Below are 20727 nucleotides of genomic sequence, written 5' to 3' on the forward strand. Positions count from 1 at the left end.
CCCACCATGTCTTTTTCTAGTATGATCTGTCCATTTATCATCTCTTATATTATGATATGTACAATTTTTAATCAAGCATTTATATTTTTTTTGGTTAATTTTTTGGGCATATTTTGACAATGATCTAAAAATTATAAATAATTATATATAAGATTTAATATTTAAATTTTTACTATTCCCTTTGATAAAATTTTAATTTTGCGCCAAGTCTTGAAAGTGGAAAAATAATTTTATGATAAAAAATATCGGATAACAAACTAATTTGCTAAACATCGACCATAAAAATTTTTAAAAAAAAAAAATAAAAAAATTTTTTTTAAAAAATTTTAAAATAAAAAATTAAAAAAAAAAAGTACCCCCATAGAAATTTATAGAAGCAGTTGCTTCGGACCCCCCCCCCGTTGTAGGAGTCACTGCTCATGTCATGATTGAACATGAGTTTTCTAGGTGGGATACCAGTCATTCTGTTTGGCGTGTTTCTATAGTTGAACAAAAATTTTTCCAAAGCGATATCTATATCCATGTTATTTTGTTCCATGCACTTTTTCATATGTGATTTAAAGGTTCTTACCATCCTTTCAACTTGCCCGTTTGACTGTTGACGGTGAGCTGAAGTCTGAAAGTGATGTATATCATGGTCTCTACAAAATTTTTTGAACAGTTGACTTGTAAAGTTTGAGCCATTATCAGAAACTATTTGTTCTGGAATACCAAATAAGCTAATTGTTTTCATCAATTCTTTTATTGTAAATTCCGAGGTTATTGATTTTACCAGCGTGATTATAGAAAACTTACTGTACGCATCTACTATAAGCAATCAGTACTTGTTAAAAAATGGCCCAGCGTAATCAATGTGTATTGTTTCGAATGGCTTCGTCGTTAACATCCAAGGATGTTGTGTATTAATGGGATTATCGGCCCAAATGTTACATGATTTGCATTCTTTTACTTCGTTATCAATATCATTGCTAATTCCAGGCCACCAAAAGTATTCTTTAGCTAAATGTTTGGTTTTGCCAGCACCCAAGTGTCCTTCGTGTAAATGTTGTAGTATTGATTTTCTTGAAACTTTAGGTATGATGATTTTATTTTCTTAAAATAGACAATTTCCCATAATACATAATTCCGTCACCATATTGTTATATGTTTTATTTTTTATCGTGTCACCGTCTCTAATATCGTTCCTTATTTCCATTAATTCTCTGTCGTTAGAAGTTTTTTTTCGATCATTTTAAAGTTAATTGGTACGTCCCATAAATCATTATTTTCTTTTATATCATCCACAATGTGTATTTCTTCTTCTGAAGGTGTTATTGGCAATCTGAACTAACAATCTGGCACCGTGTTGTGTTTACCCGCTCTATGTCGTATTTCGAAGTCGTAAGCTCCCATTGAAATATTCCACTTCTGCAACCTCATCGACATAGATGAATTTTCTTTTAAACCTTTGGAAAATATATTAATCAACGGCTTGTGATCGGTGATGATTGTGAATTTCCGTTAAGATATTCTTGAAATCTTTTCATCGCAAAAATAATCGCCAACGCTTCGCGTTCAATGTTAGTGTAATTTCTTTCGGATTTAAGTAAGGATCATGAGGCAAAAGCTATCGGCTTTTCTTTGCCGTCTATTTCTAAGTGAAATAAAATAGCTCCCAAACCGCGTTTAGATGCATCCGCGGCTATACCTATGGGTAAATCAGGATTGAAAAAGTTCAATGTGGGAGGTTGACTGATTAAAGTTTTTAATCTTTTATAGCATTCTTGATGTTCGGTATCCCAAGACCATTTATCTTTGTTTATTATTTTATATAGTGGATCTGCCAGATCCGCAAAACTGTTTAAAAATTTACGGTAATAGCTCGCCATGCCTAAGAAAGTATTTTTCAGAATTTTTTGGTTCCGGCATATCTATAATTGCTTTTATTTTATCATCGTTGGGATGTGTACCATGTTTGTCTATATCATGTCCCTTAAAGCGTATTTTGTCTTGCAGGAATAAACTTTTGTCGAAATTTGGGGTTAATCCATACTTGATGATCTTTTCGAATACTTTTTTAATGTTCTCCAAGTGTATTTCATCGTTATCGCCTGTAATTAACAAATCGTCTATGAAAAATATAACATCTTTTAAATCTCCGAAAACCTGTTCCATAGTCTGTTGGAATATGGCTGAAGATGTTTTTAGTCCGAACGGAAGTCTCGTGAATCTGAAGTATCCTTTATGCGTGGATATAGTTAGCAAATCTCTAGTCTTTGTGAATAGGAATTTGCAGGAAGGCTTGTTTGAAATCAATTTTACTAAAATTTTTTCCTCCAGCTAACTTGGCAATCAAATCGTTAATTCTAGGTATGGGGTATTTGAAATCTTCAAACGCTGGGTTAACTGTGTCTTTAAAGTCGGCGCACAATCTTAAACTCTCATTGTTTTTTTAAACTGGTGTGAGTGGACTCGCCCATCTAACGTCTTTTACCGGCTCGATGATCTTGTTTTCCAGCCAGGTATTTAATTCTTTAGTTATAATGTCTATTCTAGAATAAGGTACCCTTCTCGGCAGTATAATTTTTGGCTTAGCATTTGACTTTGGTCGTAATCTGACTTGAGTTTTTATGACAGGTTTATTATTTAATTTAGACTTACAATTGGATATTAATTCCGCTAAATCGTCTTTATGATCCGTGTCAATTAAGCCTATGAATCTTTCAAGTATGTTTTTAAAATGTTTCAACCAAGATCTTCCTAATAAAGGCATCTTGTTACTGTTTACAATCAATGCATCTAAAATTTGAGAACTCCCTTCGTATTCTACATTCAGTCGCGTTGAGCCTATCACTTGTATGGTCTTGCCGTCGTAACCAGATAACTGAATGTTGGACTTCGTAATGTTTTTTATGCCTACTTTCTCAATCATATACTTTATTAGAATTGTGAATTTCGTGCAGGTATCCACTTGTAGTGAAGTCAAGATGTTATTAATTTTGATTTTCACCATGTATGCGTCATCTTTAATATTTTGTACTTCGTTTTCTACGTTATTTATATCAATATTTAATAAATTATAATCTTTCTTGTCGTTTGATATGATTTTGTCGTCTTCGATCTCTTCTATATCAACTGTATTGATTTTATTTGAATAAGGTGCTTGATGTCTAGGATTATGATTCATATAATTTTTATTGTCACGATCGTAAAATTGTTGATGCACGTTGGATCTATTATAACCTGTAAAATTTTGAAACGGTTGTCTGGTGTTGTCAAATCTGTTGTGGTTTTTGAAATCATTAAAAGGCTTGTAATTATTTTTATATCCATTGTTGTTATTATTAAATCTATTATTATTGTTATCTCTTATGTCGTGATTATTGAAAGGAATACAAGAAGTTTCCCATCTATTTTGATCATAAAATCTATCATTGTTTCGTCTTGGAAAATGATAGTTATTTTGGTTGTTTAATCTTTGGTTGCCATAATATGGTCGAGTCTGCCATGGTTGTCTAAACTGATGTCTGTAATTATTATCATAATGTTTGCTCTCAGTATATGGCATCATATGGGTATTGTCATATCTAGTATTAGTTGGTTTTTGTTCGTAAACTTTCTTATACTGACCATGTTAAGGTTAGCAGGGAGTTAGACAAGATTTAACTAAAAAATTTAAGATTTTTATATATGAAAATATATATAAAATATTTTAACTGGAAAGTACAATAAATTTATACGCTTATATAGTTTACAAAATCTATCAAGTAATTTATTTCGAATTATTGAGTTAATTTTATAAAACGAGTCCGCGAGGTTAAAGTTAATTTAATATAAAGAATAAAAAAAAATCAATCTTTAAGGTTAATATCGAGTTAATAGATTGTGAAAAAAATATATAAAAAAAATCATTTAGGTCATCACAACAGAAATAAAAGTGGAATTATTCTTTGGGAACGTATTTTAAAATATATTTATATATACTTTATTTTGTATTATTTGTTTAGGGTTTAGGATTGTTGTATCTGTTGATATATAATTGACATTTATAGATGTTTTTCAATTGATTTCGGGTAAAAGATAGATAACATTTTTATATTCTTTGTTTTAGATCATGTGTTATTATCAGATGAAATAAAAATAAAATTATTCTTTGGGAACTTATTTTAGAATATATTTCTATATACTTTATTTTGTATTATTATAGTTTAGGGTTTAGGATCAGGGTTGCCAGGTCAAAATTTTCAAATTGCGGGAGAAATTTGGTATTATGCCGGAGAAATTGGTATTATGCGGGAGAAATATAAAAATTGCGGTAGAAATATAGTTAAAAAAATTTTTTGCGGGATTTTGAATTGACTTAATTATCCGCCTATTATTTTTTATTTAGTTTATATAAATACAAAGTCGGTAACTATTTTTCAAAATAAAATAACATTTTGATTTATTAAAATATATTAATTTATAAAAAAAACCAACGATCTTTTTTAAATATAAAAGAATGTAAACAAGATAAAATTTTATAAAAAAACGGTTATAATTTTACAATTAAAAAATTTTATACGACCCGCAAAACGACCGCAATTGGAACTACCGTGTGTGAGTGTATAATATTATAGGGATAGGCGCTTAATTATCACGTATCACGTTTAAATATATAATAAGGTACTCCAAAAATAAGAAATAATACAGATGAAACTACAGTTGCGGCAATTGTAATCACTTATCTTGTAGTACATTCACAGAGATACTTATCATCACAATGTTGGTAGAATCTTTCCCCATAATATTTAACGACTCTAATATAAATGAAAACTATACTTGTAGAAAAAAATGAGCAAGGCTATCATCAATGTTTTAGGACCTAAATCCAGAAGGTCAATTCTTGACGATTTGAAAAATGGGCATATATATGCATTTCTAACAGATGCATCTAATAAGCTCAGCTATTTCATTAAAATTAAGGTCGTTTCAATAAAACTATTAAATTTTTCCCCTCAAATAGTGAAAAATCCAAAGACATAGCTAACCATATAATGGTAAATTAGCAGATTCGAGGTCAGCTTTCTGATCTGAAAATACCTCAGTGAATTTGATAAAAACAGTATGTATTTACAAAATTGAGTCAGCACAATGTTGGTTGCGATATGTTCCTAATACCCGCCATCGATAGAATTTTAAAATTTTGTAAACCTTTAAAAAAATATTTATAAATAAAGATTATAAAAGCTGTCCTAATATTTTGAAATTTTTTTTCAATAATGAATGGCAGAGGTAGAAATCTACTACATGCTGTTAATGTGTAGTTGCAATCGGGAGAATCTTAACAAAGATTCACAAAATTATGCTGCAGATGTGTTCATCTTTACAGTTAAAAATTGACAATAAATTTTATGGCGCCATTACTAAAACTTAATTTTATTTTATTTGAGATTTAAATAATAGAACTAAATGTTTACCATCGTTATTGAGATATTTATAAAATTTCTGAAATGACATATTATATATTTGTGTAACCATTAGCTTGGCCTCTAATGTTGTTAAAGCAATCCGATTTCTCTCCCTTTTCCCGATAGTCCTCATCAGGCTAAAAAGCGGTCGGATGAGGCATTAGAATGAGGTAAGAAAACATACTCGCATATTTTTTCCAAGCATGGGGATTTATCGTTATAACGAAAAAATTCTACCCATTTCTCCTCTGCTATTAGACCATCTAACTCTAAGTATTTTGGCGAATCATAAAAAATAGAGAAAATTACAATCTCCTCAAACAAGAAATCAATGTCTTTCGGTATTTTTAATATATTTATTAAATTATAAAAACCATCAATTGATGGTTTCTGTTCCAAGGTCATAATATATATACATTTGTAAATAGAGTTATTAAAATCAAATTTTGATTGTAAATATTCTAAAATTGTCTTAATAAAAATATCTGCTTCATTTAAAAATGTATTAATTAGAGTATTATTTGAACATTTTAATATAATATTTTTAGCAATAGTGCCATAAAATTTATTATCAATTTTTAACTGTAGAGATGAACAGAGCTGTAGCATGATTTTGTGAATATTTTTTGTAAAGAATATTCTGATTGCAACTGAATATTAACTGCATGAAGTAGATTTCCTACATGTGAAAAAATCCCAAATATGCTTCTGCCATTTCATACTCTAAAAAATTTTTCAAAATTTTTGGACAGCTTTTAAAATCTTTATTTAAGAAGTATTTTTTTAAGGGTTTGAAAAATTTTAAAATTCTATCGATGGTAGGTATTAATGACAAGCACCTAATAGGTATATATCGCAACAACTCACACCATTCCAAGTCAGACCACTTCACCAACTGTTTTAATTCATTAAATCTTTTAGTTGCTGACTAAATTTGTTAAAACATTTCATCACAATTATGTAGACATCCACAGATAGTACATTTATTGCCTTCTTGCAAGAATTATGTAGTATATGGCATATACAGCCAATTAGTATTAATTCATTATTGTGCTGCCTTAATTCGGTAACTTTGGTTTTTGCCAAAATTTACAGAGGCATTATCAGCGCAGAAAGCTGACATGCAAATCACTGATAACCCTGAATCAGCTATATTTACCATTATGTGGCTAGCTACATCGTTGAATATTTCACTGTCAGAGGAAAAATTTTTAACAACTTTATTGAAATATTCTTATTCTTGTTGAAATAGCAAAGGATCGAGGGAAATGTTTTAATATTTCCCTTATTAGTTTATTCTGTTAGAATTGCATATGGATGCCCAAATCGTCTAGAATTGACCTCTAGGATTTAGGTAATAAAACACTTGTGATAGCCTTGCTCATTTTTGTTCTGCCACAAGTAAGGTTTGCACTTATATTGGAGTCGTTAAATATCATGAGAAAAAGATTCGACCCACATTGTGATGATATAGCTCTGTGAATGCTGAACTACATGATAGATGTACACGATTTCCGCAAATGTAGTTACAGCTGTAATATTTAATATTTGAGAATATTTTTGTATTGCAATCGATGTTGATATACTCCTTTGTACTGATTTATATGAATGAAATTATGTTGATTTATTATTGGATAAAAATAAAACAGGATAAAAAGAAATTTACAAAATAGACATGTTTTCCGAATAAATAAAATGTTTAAAATTATTTTAAATATATAAAAATTATCAATTAATGTCTCTCAAAATTATTATTTATATATTAAAAATGTTAAAATACTAAAAAAAAATTGCGGGAGAAATTAAAAAAATGCGGTAGATTTTTGTGGGAGATTTCCAATTGCTGTAGTTTTGCGGGAGAAAGATGTCTGCGTGTAAACTACAAAAATGCGGGAGTCTCCCGCTGATGGAGGGAGACATGGCAACTCTGTTTAGGATAGTGGTGTCATGACGACGCAAAGACACTTGGTGGGTGATAATTTTTTTAGGGAACCATTGGATATGATATATTAGTGTATTTTGAAAAGTATTTTGGAACTATTGGATATGGTTTGTAATAATAATTTTTGTAAAATTGGATATGGTAGGGGTATTAATAGTTTTTGTGTTAACTGTTTTGATTTTAATTTTTAAACCTAGTGTTTTGATAGTAAGTATTATTTGTATTATTTTGTAAACCTTAAGACTCATTGACAGGAAATTAAGATCTCACGGTAAGCAGGACAGAAAAGATTGCTTAATATTTAATTTTGGATAGAATAAATTAATTTTTTTTGAAATATAATGTGAAAATAGAAAAAGTTTGTGATAATATTAATATTTTTTTTAAAAAATGGTGAAATTAAAATTATGGATATAAAATAAAACATCTTCCTAATTTTCAAAAAAAAAATGAAAAGAAAATTATGGATAGATGTTTGAATAATGTTGTATATATATAAAAAAAAGGGGATTAATAAATGAAATAAAAAGGAAAGATTAGGTGATGAAGTAAAAATATGGAAATCCCAGATATGAAAGTTATATGTTATACATGTGCTAAAAATGAATTGAAAAATGGGTCAAAAATAATTCAAGTTTTTAAATAGAATAATGTGTAAAAGTAAATTGATAAAAATATTTTTGATTTTATGAATATAAATGAGGATTTATAATAATGGAGGGAGCCATTAGATAATTTTGGAATATTTCTATGGTTAAAATTTTAAAAGTTATATAAATGAAAATAATTGGCCAATTGATATTATTTTATAGCAAAGGGAAGGGGGAAAGTAATAGTTCATCATATAATATAAGGGCTCTTGTTAATTGGGATCAGAAATTTTGTGTTTAATATTTTAAATTTAGCAGGCGCGTACGCAGGAATTTGGTCAGGGGGGGGGATAATAATTTTTTTTTAAGAAATATTATTGTTTTTTAAAAATAACAAGCATAAATTTATTAGGATTAATAACTATTTCTAATATAAAATTTTAAATTAATGTGAAAATTATATGTAAAGAATCACTTAAATGACCCAAAATAGAAATTTGAATTTTTTGAGCTTTAAAATTTATATATAGAGTACAGTGGCGTAGCTACGGGGGTGGTTTTCGGGTTAGGACCCCTCCCAGAGCAAAAATTTATTTTTAGATTATACGTTCAAAAGACTTATAAGTGGTGACTTTATATCAAATAAATATCAATAATATTTATATTTTTCTGGTTTTGATGTTTGTGGAAGGATATTATATTACTATTGAAATTATTCTGGATAGTATTATTATAAAGTCATTGAGAATAATCTATTAAATTATAAAACAAATTATTGATGCATTTGAAAATATATTTATTATATATTTTCGAAGATATGGTTATGATTTGTAAGATAAACCCGGCCATGGACCCCCTCTAAGGAAAATTCCTAGCTACGCCACTGATAAAGTATAAATTTAAATGTTAGAAATATAAATTAATATACAAAAAGCTTAGGGAATAATTGTATTTTGTATATTATATATTTACAATGTAAAATCCAATCTTCGTTGGGATTGAGCCAATTTTTCAATTATCTCATCCTTGCTTGTTGTCATTTGAATATTCAAAAGATCCAAACCTTTCAATCTACTTTCAAAAGTTGTACTTCTTGGTATGTTTTTAAGAGACTTGCAGGCCCGGCCCCTGGGCCGGACCGTATGGCCGGGCCCGAAATTTAAAAAAAAACACCCGGGCTGAGCCTGAATTAAAAAAAAACATCTAGGCCGGGCCTGAAAATTTTTTTTAAAAAAATATCCGTGACTGTATATTTTAAAACAGCATATATTTGAAATCGTTATTATAAGCTATAAAAATCAAAAATAAATATAATTTATTTTAAAAAAAATCGGGTCGGGCCTGAAAATTATATTTTAAAAAAGGCCGGGCCGGGCCTGAAAATTGAGCTTAGCCGTAAAAATCTTTAAAAAAATCCGGGTTGTGCCCTGCAAATGGTACCTCTGCAGGGCTCTGTTATTCTTCTTAAAAAGAGAATGTTCTCTCATTAGTTTACAAACCCTTTTAATATATTGGGAATATAATCTAAAATATGTTTGAAATAATGCAGAGCATCCATAGCATTTTTTGGTACTGTATCAACCATAGTTAATCTTATAAACATGGTTATTCAGCTAATAAGGCATCATAAGATACTTTAACATCTTCATGATAAAAATCCAACAAATATTTTTTTTCTATCACCATCTGAAAAAGGTTGGGAAGGCTTTTATGGAAATAATATTTGCAGATTGGTAAGTGCTGCATAATGAATTAAAAACTATTCATTTATTTGGTTTATAAATGTATTTGTATCTAAGATATACTCTTCTACTGATCCTATATTAATTTTTAACTATGAGCTTGCCTTGCTGCAAGTCGAGAGAGACAAATATTAAACACGTATAGCTCTGCTTTTGACTTAACAATAACATATAAAATATGAAATTCTTCATAAACATTAGCCCTAATTTCCTTGAATTCTAATAAAATGCTCTCCGCTATTCTCATCTTCTTAATCAAGTCATCATGTTTTTGAAAAGTAATACATAAAATAGTTGTACATTCTAATGAGAAAAAAAATTTGGAATAAGCATTGAATCCAATAATTTTCTTCCTTCTAAGGAAAAATATCCTTCAGGCCATTGTGATATGTCAGTAATAGCAAATAATCGGCTTTCTAACTCCATAAAAGCTGTTACTGCTTGATGGCGGAGACTCTATCTCGTAGGACAAGGTTGCAATTTCTTTCTACCTGTTGGACAATTTCAGAATAATTATTATTTGACTAGAAATTTAAAAATGGTAGTTAAATATTACGCCACTAAAAATTTGAAAATAATAAGATAATATTACGCCGGAAAACTTGAAATCGAAATTAATTGATAAACTTAGTATAATAATTGTAATTAAATATATATTGAATATGAGATAGGAATAAATATGAACAAATATAAATTAATATAGTACTGTGTAAATTTAATTAAAAACATTTCCATATTTATTAATTTATTTGAAAATAAAATTATTTGACTTGTAAATAGTTGTTAAAATAACATATTTATATATTCTTATCAATTTTTACAAGTTAAAATTTTTACTTACAAACGAATTAAAAAATATGGAAATGTTTTAAATTAAATCTGCACAACACTCTAAGAAAAAATATTTTTGAAAAATATATCCGGCATCTGCATTTTTTGGCTTTGGGGGGGGGGAGGGGATTTGTCCCCCTGTCCTTCCCCGCTGCGTACGCCAATGAAATTTAGGGTTATAATTGATAGGGAAGAAATGTATCTGGGATGAAGTTAAGGAAAGAATAATGAATACATTTTGGATGTAATTTAAAAAAAACATTTTACTTTATTACTCTTTGTAATATTCTGTCCTATCAACTACAATATGCTGGATAATTTCATAAAGCATGACTGACCAATTATGCAATGAATAAATCAAGCTATGAACCAAACACGATCAAATTAAATGAAAATCAACAGCGCAATGACAACTATTACGTATGGTTAAGAAAAAATGGATAGCAACAGCTCAATGAAAATTGTGAAAATGGATAGCAACAGCTCAATGAAAATTGTGAAAATGGATAGCAACAGCTCAATGAAAATTGTGTATGGTCAAAAAAAAAATATGCAACTTCCTGAAACAGAAAGAAGAAACTTTAATGAAAATAAATAATAATTTTTATATTTCTTTTTGATAATTTACTAGAATTTATGTAGACATGTATTATATATATATGCGTAAATTGTATTCTACCTCAGTTTGATTTTTAAAGAAAGGGTGTCGTTTTATAACTGTTAATATGTGTTAATATATAAATTTTGCATATTTTTTACTTTGTAATTAATGACCTTTTTGTAAAAATTCTTTCTTTTAAATTTATTTAATGACTTTTTATATTTTCCTAATTTTCGTAAATGTTAATTTAATTTAAGGACGAATTTGTTAAAAATTAACCTTAAATTGTATATATGTAAATAGTATTAAAATAATAATATATATAGTTGTAAAATTTTCAATATATTCAGTAGTAGTAATAGTAATAAAAATAAAAGATAAATTAAATAAAAATTTCAAATATATTTTTTGGTTTTTCTTTACCTGCCTTCCCTGAAAATATCAATATGTAATTAACAAATATAGACGTTTTTCAATTGATTTCGAATAACAAATAGATCATTTTGTATTCTTTCTTTTAGATCATGTGTTAATATTAAATGAAATAAAAGTGGAATTATTCTTTGTGAACGAATAATTTTCTCGATTACTTATCTAGTTTCCATAATCTAAGAGGAAGCTCCACCATATAGTTTTATGATTTGAATTACTCCCTTATATTCATTTCTTCAAGAATTATTGATATGATTAGGCCTACGAATTTTTCTATTGGTCCATTCTATATAACATTGTCTAAATGGTAACACAACCTTATTTTGTTTTATTCTAAAAATTATATTGCTTTGTGTGGTTTTTAAAAACCATTATCAATTGAGGCTGTGTATAAATAATTATCCTTTTTTATCACTTGTAATTCTTTAGACACAAATTATTTTTATATTCGCAATGGAACCTATTTAATATTATAATAAATGGATAAATATTTTATAAAAAACTATTATCTTTATAAATGTCTTGTATTGTTTTACTTTCATTATTAGTTTGTATAATAAATGAAATATAATTCGGAATAATTGTTCAGAGTTTGCAAATTCAATTAAATATAATATAGTTGAATCCCCTGAGATTGTAAAGGCTAGCGACGCCACTGACATATATGTGATTTTGAGGTGCTAATACATTTATAGGATACAGCTGTACCAAGATCGTTTCCAGCCCGTAGGGTATCATTATGCCTTTATCAGAAAATATTCTATCAAAAGAGTCGAAGCAAGATTAAATTTTAAAAAGTTTCATTGCATATCAGCATTGGCAAAACTTTGAATAGAGAAATAGTTAATATTTATAATTGACGGGTAGAGTCCATGGTTGCCAGGTCATAGTTTTTAAAATGCGGGAGAAATTTGGTATTATGCGGGAGAAACATGAAAATTATGGTAGAAATATAAAAATTGGTAAAAAAATTTTTTTTGCGGGCGGCCTTCGGCCGGGATTTTGAATTGACTTAATTATCCGCCTATTATTTTTTATAATTAGTTTATATAAATACAAAGTCGGTAACTATTTTTCAAAATACAATAACATCTTGATTTATTAAAATATATTAATTTATATAAAAAAACCAACGATCTTTTTTAAATATAAAAAAAAGATTTTTTTACAATTAAAAATATATTTTATGCGAATGTTCCTCAAAACGACCTCAATTGGAAATCTACCGTGTGTGTATAACATTATAGGGATAGGCGCTTAATTATCAGGAATCACGTTTAAATACATAATAAGGTACTCCAAAATAAGATATAATACAGATGCAACTACAGTTGCGGCAATTGTACTTATCTTGTAGTACAACATTCACAGAGATACTTATCATTACAATGTTGGTAGAATCTTTTTTCCATAATAACGACTCTAATATAAATGAAAATTATACTTATAGAACAAAAATGAGCAAGGCTATCATTAATGTTTTAAGACCTAAATCCAAGAGGTCAATTTTTTACGATTTGAAAGATGGGCATATATATGCAATTCTAACAGATGCATCTATTAAGAAAAATATTTCCCTTGATCTTCCGATATTTCAACAAAATTAAGGTCGTTTCAATAAAACTATTAAATTTTTTCACCTTAAATAGTGAAAAATCTAAAGACATAGCTAACCATATAATATTAAATATATCAGATTCGAGATGATCAATAAATTGCATGTCAGCTTTCTGATCTGATAATGCCTCAGTGAATTTGGTAATATCAGAGTGTATTTACAGAAGTGAGTCAGCACAATGTTGGTTGCGATATGTTCCTAATACCCGCCATCGATAGAATTTTAAAATTTTATAAACCTTTAAAAAATATTTCTTAAATAGTCCTAACATTTTGAAATTTTTTTTCAATAATGAATGGCAGAGGTAAATTTAGGAATGATTTCACATGTAGAATGTGCAGTTGCAATCAGAAGAATAACAGAGATTCATAAAATTATGCTGCAGATGTGTCCATCTTTACAGTTCAAAATTGACAATAAATTTTATGGCTCCATTGCTAAAACTTAATTATATTTTATTTGAGATTTAAATAATAGAACTAAATGTTTACCGTCGTTATTGAGATTATAAAATTCCTGGCATGACATATTTTACATTATTTAACCATTAGTTTGTTTTCTAATGTTGTTAAATCCGATTTCTCTCTATTTCCAGGCAGTCCTCTTTAGGCTAAAAATGCGCTCGGATGAGGCATTAGAATGAGGTAAGGAGAAGTTTTGGCGAATCATAAAAAATAGATAGAATTACAATCTCTTCAAACAAGACATCAATGTCTTTCGGTATTTTTAATATATTTATTAAATTATAAAAACCATCAATTGATGGTTTCTGTTACAATGTCATAATATTTATACAATTGTAAATAGAGTTATTAAAATCAAATTTTGATTGTAAATATTCTAATTCTAAAATTGTCTTAATAAAAATATCTGCTTCATTTAAAAATGTATTAATTAGAGTATTATTTGAACATTTTAATATAATATTTTTAGCAATAGCATAAAATTTATTATCAATATAGAGATGAACAGAGCTGTAGCATGATTTTGTGAATCATTTTTTAATTTTTAATAAAGAATATTCGGATTGCAACTGAATATTAACTGCATGCAGTAGATTTCCTACGTGTGAAACGAATCCCAAATATGCTTCTGCCATTTCATACTCCAAAAATTTTTTCAAAATTTTAGGACAACCTTTAAAATCTATCTTTATTTAAGAAGTATTTTTTTTAAGGGTTTGTAAAATTTTAAAATTCTATCGAAGGCAGGTATTAATGACAATCACCTGATGATAGGTATATATCGCAACAACTCACACCATTCCAAGTCAGACCACTTCATCACCTCTTTTAATTCATTAACTCTTTTAGTTGAACTAAATACGTTAAAACATTTCATCACAATTATATTATTTCGACATCCACAGATAGTACATTCATTGCCTTCTTGCAAGAATTATGTAGTATATATGGCATATACAGCCAATTGGTATTAATTCATTTGTGCTGCCTCAATTCGTTAACTTTAGCTTTTGCCAAAATTTACAGAGGCATTATCAGCGCAGAAAGCTGGCATGCAAATCATTGATAATCCTGAATCAGCTATATTTACCATTATGTGGCTAGCTACATCGTTAGATTTTTCACTATCGAGGAAAATTTTTTAACAGTTTTATTGAAGTTTTTATTCTTGTTGAATATGCGAAGGATCGAGGGAAATGTCTTAATATTTCCCTTATTAGATGCATTTGTTAGAATTGCATATGGATGCCCATCTTTCAAATGGTCTAGAATTGACCTCTAGGAGTATTAAAACACTTGTGATAGCCTTGCTCATTTTTATTGCCACAAGTAAGGTTTGCACTGAAAGAAATTTACAAACTAGACATGTTTTTCGCATAAATATTTAAAATTTTATTTAAAAATATAAAAATAATCAATTAATGTCTCAAAATTATTATTTACATATTAAAAACGTTAAAATATTTTTTTTAAAAAATTGTGAGAGAAATTAAAAAATTTCGGTAGATTTTTGCGGGAGATTTCCAATTGCGGTAGTTTTGTGGGAGAAATTGCACGAGTCTCCCGCTGATGGGGGGAGACATGGCAACCCTGGTAGAGTCATCTACCGATTGTGTTTTTATAGAATGGAATAGGAGATTGGTTATACCTAATAAATTAATCAATGCAGTGCTAGGGATGATTCACCAAGGACATCCTGGGGAAAATGCAATAAAATTTTAGATTATATTGTTGGTGACCCAGAAATATTTTATAAATATGTTTTGGGTACCAGAAAAAATAAATCTGAAATCAAGAAGTGCCTCGTGTAGTAAATGAGGAATTATTGTAATATTTTATTTACATATTTTATATTTTATTTATCAGTTACTATTGATTATATATATGGATATTTTAATATATGTTTTATAATGTATAATGAGCGTAATATTTATGTACGAAGAACTTCCTAATACATATACATCCATTATATACATATTTCCTATGCAATAAAATGGCTATTATACAATTGTATAACCTCGGTATTCTTGGAATGTAGCTAAGAATTCTTGGGAGAGATCTATACTGATTTTACTGGACTGAATTAAATAACTTACGCCATATACGTTTGACTATCATTGGAAAACTAATGGATTAATTTGAGCGTATAATATGAACTTTTAAAGGTCGATATTGCCCAACTAGAGTCAATTGATCCACAAGAGGCTTTGATGCATGTTTTAACTACCAATCGACTAAGGGAGAATAGCTTCATAGGGAGATCTCCTGTCAGGATTACGTGGAAGATAATTGAAAACTAGTTTGGAATGGATTGGTAAGACCAAATGTAGAACATGATATTGAAAAGGCAAATGAAAGACAAAGTCAAAATCATGATTTACATTCAAAAGGGAGAGAATTCGAGATTTCACAATCTGTGTGGCTAAATGTAAATACCAAAGGTTGGAGAAAATGAGCGATTTAAAAAAAGGACAGTGTTATATTCTAATATCGTTGAAACTCTCGACATTGCTGAAACACAGTTGATTATTACGACTAATAAAAGTTCTTCGGAAGTTACAGAAATAGTTGTGCCAGTAAATGAGTCAAGTACAGATACTGCATTGTTCATCAACAAACCGTAAATACACAAAGAAGTTTATTGAGGAAATTTAACTTATTAATGTTTGAAGGAAATGTAATAAATTTGTATTTATTATTAACAAATTTGTATTTATTAGTTAAATGTAATAAATTTGTATTTATTACTTAAATATAATAAATTTGTACTTATTACTTAAATGTAAATACTGTGTATTTATTGTTTATTTATAAAAAAAATGGAACATTCTAATATTTAAAAATGTGATAATTTTAAAATATAATAAAGCTATATGGTTTAATTCATGATAGTTTTCTAAATAATTTACGGTCGTATTATTAATCTTTCAAATGGGGGGGGGGGGGTTCTCATACTGGCTTTATAAAATAGTAATATTATAAATAATAAATAGACATATGTTTTGAACAAAATATAATTAACATCATTTATCCCATAAAATTGTTTTTAATTTAAAAAAAAAATCTCGCTATTTAGAGGTGGAACTAATATATTTTTGCTCCCTTTTCCTTTCTTCTATTATTTGCTATCATTTTTCTCATCTTAAAGTTAGGTCCCCCTTTGCATTTAAAATCTATTATGTATATAAGCATCTTATGGGTGTGGGCTGTGCTTATTTTGTCCTTTCCACATCAGCCCATAGACGTTTAAGTAATAGTCCTTGGACTATTTCGCGTACAAGTACGTGCGGCTTGCCCACAAACGTGTGAAGGGCTCCTCATTTTTATCCCCTTTTAATTTGTCCAGTTAGATGGATATTGAGGAAAACCTAACGTAGCTCTGTTGTATCCACAACTAGAGGGCGTAAACGTTCTATATCACGTATCACGTTTATCCCATAAAATACTTTTCAAATGAAAATAAATGAAATATTGTATTTTTAAAACATGTCTTCTTATATTCATTAATATTTGTAAATCGCAATATGATTTTAAAGAAAATTTAAATGATAATTTGGTTTATAATATTATTATAATTTGTTTATTTTAAATTAAAGCCAGTTGTTGAACTTACAACAGGATATGTAAGAGGAAAGATTATTAATATCTATGACCCCATACCTCAATTAACAAATGAGCAAACATTCAGTCAAAATATTCAAGCTTTTTTAGGAATCCCATATGCGGAATCTCCTACAGAAGAAAACCGTTTCAAAGTTTTATAAATAGTATTGTATGCTTAATGAATTATTTTTAGCCTCCTAAATATAAAAAAAGATGGAATAATATCTATAATGCTTTAAAAGAACCACCCTTATGTCCACAAGAAATTACAAAATTTTTAGCTTTGTTTAAAAAGAATATAAATGAAGATTGTTTATATTTAAATGTATATATCCCTAATGTAAGATATTAGTGATTAAATGAGGATTAATATTTTACATGTTATCTTGATATGTAGAATATTAAGAGATTGCAGGATATAAAGTTAATGCCAGTTGTTGTTTATTTTCATGGTGGATCATATCAATATGGATGGAGCTCATTGTGGCCCCCTTATAAAATAGTTCAAAAAGATGTCATATTTGTATCTGTTAATTATCGATTAGGAATTTTTGGTATGTCATTTTATTAATAAGTTAAAAATGAAGTATATTTTTTAGCCATTTTATAATATAATCTATTTTTAGAAATGTAATACAATTTTTTCTTTTTTAATTATCTGGCCAGCACTGGTTTAGGGAAAAAATATTTAATAATTCTCTTATATGTAGATTGCAAATTCAATAAAAATATGTTAAAGTTTATTAGTAAGTTGAATAAATAAAAATAACAATATTTAATATTATATTTACCCAGAGATTGTTGTAACTACTTTGTTTATTATTTTACATTTTTTAAACAAAAGAGCGTTAAAATTTTTTTGTAAATCTTCATTTTTCTAAATAAATGCATTTATAAATAAATATATAATATATATATTTCTAACTGGCCAAAAACCAACTATTTAAAAAAACTTGCCAGATTCAAAGAGGACCAATCTGGACTTAAGCATCTCTAATAATGATAAACAATTTATTATATATATTTATTTAGGCTTTTTTACTACTGGTGATAAAGAAGCAACATCAAATAATGGAATGAGAGATCAAATATTAGCTCTAGAATGGGTCAGGACAAATATAAGATCATTTTCTGGAGATTCTGAAAAAATAACCATTATGGGAGAATCAGTTGGTGGTGCAGCAGTAGGCCTTCATATCCTCTCTCCTTTGTCTGGAGTCAAAAGTTATTCTATTTATAATATATTTAAACATTAATTTATTATTATATATTGCCAATTGCACTTTAAACTAGAAGTTGATGCAGTCTAGACTGAAGTCTAGCCTGCAGGCTGATATCTTCCACAAAATTATTTTATGGACAGGCCAAAAAAAGTAAAACTCTTTCAAAAATGTCCACACCTATTTCTACTTCAAATCCTTGCATCTGACATATTTAGCAAATCCATTTTTTATATTGGAATTTAAAAAATTTTTGTCTCTGTGAATCGATTTTTAAAATGTCAGATATGAGCGTAGCTGTAGAGTTCTACCAGTTGACCCATGAGCTTTGATCTATTTTTAAATTAGGCCAGGCTCAGGTTTAAAGATATATATTCTAATTATTAAAAAAGGATAACTAAAAGGCTTCTCATTAGGACAAAGAATAATTTTATAAAAATGATTTTAATTTTTATCAAACTAAAATTTTCCTTCTGGACTGGCTAGGCTGATTAAAAAATAAAAAATTTGGGCAGGAAATATATTGGTAATTATCTTTATTAACTATTTTTATCACCATTTTAATATTATATATATTTTTTCGTCTAATTACCCTCTTAATCGAACCCGAAACTAATCTGGAATCAAAACCTTTTTAGAAATGTAAAAGGAATGGAACTTTACAAAAGTAAAACTAATTTATATATTAAAAAGTGTAAGTTAAATTTTTACTCGAAACAGAACTCGTTTCTGATAATTGTTTTCCTTGCCTGCTGATCAGGCTTTAGGCCTGCAAAATTGTGGGCGGGACTGAGACCCTGGACCTCCAAAATCGAGACTATTTTGAGGGCCTCCAAATTTTGGTTTTAGTGTATCGATGTTGATTTTCTTTTTTTTTAAAAAAAAAATCGAGTATATTTATTTTGATTCCCCTATTTTGGTAACCTTGATTAGGATTTCCTTTTTTTGCTAATTTTGATTTCATTTTTTTTTCTAATTTTGATCTCTCTCTTTATTAGGTTAATTCTTTTTAGGTTTCGAACTTTATATTCCTTTGGGCCACAAAATGTCTTGACAAGACCATGCCTAACCAGTGTTAGTGCGCTACTTATTTTAGTAGCGGTAGTTAGCGCTCTATATTTAAAAAAATAGTGATAGCAGTAGCTCGCTACTAATTTAGAAAGTAGCGAGTAGCATGTTACTAATACACAATAAAATTGTTAAAATATTTTTTTAATTATATCTAAAATCATAATCTTTTTATTTTATTTAATTTTGAAATTAAAATATTTTAATCTCGGTAAAATAATGCAGGGTATAAATTACATTGTAAAATGTGCTGGAAGGTTTTATAATCAAACCAGACTAGTAGCGTCAATTAATGTTGTTAAAGGGCTCGTTTTAAGCCGATTTTTAAAAATGGCTAACTCAAACTAGAGGTCTGCAATTGGAGGGTTAAAAATATTTAAAACAGACGGGTAAAAAAATTTTGTTTTTTTCTTCCATATTAGTGTTATTTTTAAAATCGACTAGTCCAATATTTAAGCCAAAAAATTTGCGGTTCGAGATTTCTTTAAAAGATGCTTAAACCTTTCTGCCATCTATGTGCAATATCTTCAGGCCGTTTAAAACACTAATCCATATTTTTGAAATAGGATTCATAATTATTATCAAAATTTTAAAGAAAACATTTCATCGGAATTAAAAATAATAATTATTATAGTTAATTCTTGTCAACCGTTAGGCTATTCAAAAATGAATGTAATAGTAACAAATGGTAAATTATTTTTTAAATATGTAAGAACGATTCGATTCGAATGAAATATATATTTGACAAATTTTTTTTAATAATTCTTTTATTTGCTATAGAATAATTTGATCGAATATTTGAATTGTTCAGAATTATGATTAAGGTTTTTTGAGGCTAATGAAATATTATTTGGCTAAAATATTGAGTTAGCCGTTTTTAAAATCGACTTAAATCAAGCCGTTTAACAACACTAGCTTCAATGAGGAAACATTTAAAAATAATATATCCAGAAAATTTATTATCAATGTGTAGTTCATTAAAAATTTGAATCAAAGCTGTTCTATAATAGTTTTTAAGCTAGAAGATTTATGTGAAACATAGTATGTTTCAACAGGCCATAAGATACAATTTATAATTAATAGTAACATTTCATTTTATCATCAGTCATTTATTTAATGATATAAACATGCTTAAAATTAACCACTTATCTATTTATATGTTTATAAATTTTATCAAAACATGCTAA

At 28.0% G+C, this 20727-nt stretch overlaps 1 protein-coding gene across 4 annotated transcripts in view; it reads left to right on the forward strand.

Moving 5' to 3' along the window:
* The first annotated feature begins 17065 nt into the window (after window positions 1-17065).
* Window positions 17066-20727, forward strand: part of LOC135930999 (carboxylesterase 1E-like) — a 28809-nt gene continuing 25147 nt past the window's right edge. For all 4 annotated transcript variants that reach the window (XR_010572906.1, XM_065467840.1, XM_065467841.1 and 1 more), the window contains exons 1-5: window positions 17066-17205; window positions 17246-17404; window positions 17446-17592; window positions 17650-17806; window positions 18285-18476. Coding sequence is in view for 3 of the 4 variants with exons in the window: in XM_065467840.1 (XP_065323912.1) it covers window positions 17113-17205; window positions 17246-17404; window positions 17446-17592; window positions 17650-17806; window positions 18285-18476 (748 nt within the window). In the remaining variant the exon portion in view is untranslated. The remainder of the gene's footprint in view (window positions 17206-17245; window positions 17405-17445; window positions 17593-17649; window positions 17807-18284; window positions 18477-20727) is intronic.

Source organism: Gordionus sp. m RMFG-2023, chromosome 1 (genome assembly GCF_954871325.1).
Source record: "Gordionus sp. m RMFG-2023 chromosome 1, tfGorSpeb1-WG-v2, whole genome shotgun sequence".
NCBI lineage: Eukaryota > Metazoa > Nematomorpha > Gordioida > Chordodea > Parachordodidae > Gordionus > Gordionus sp. m RMFG-2023.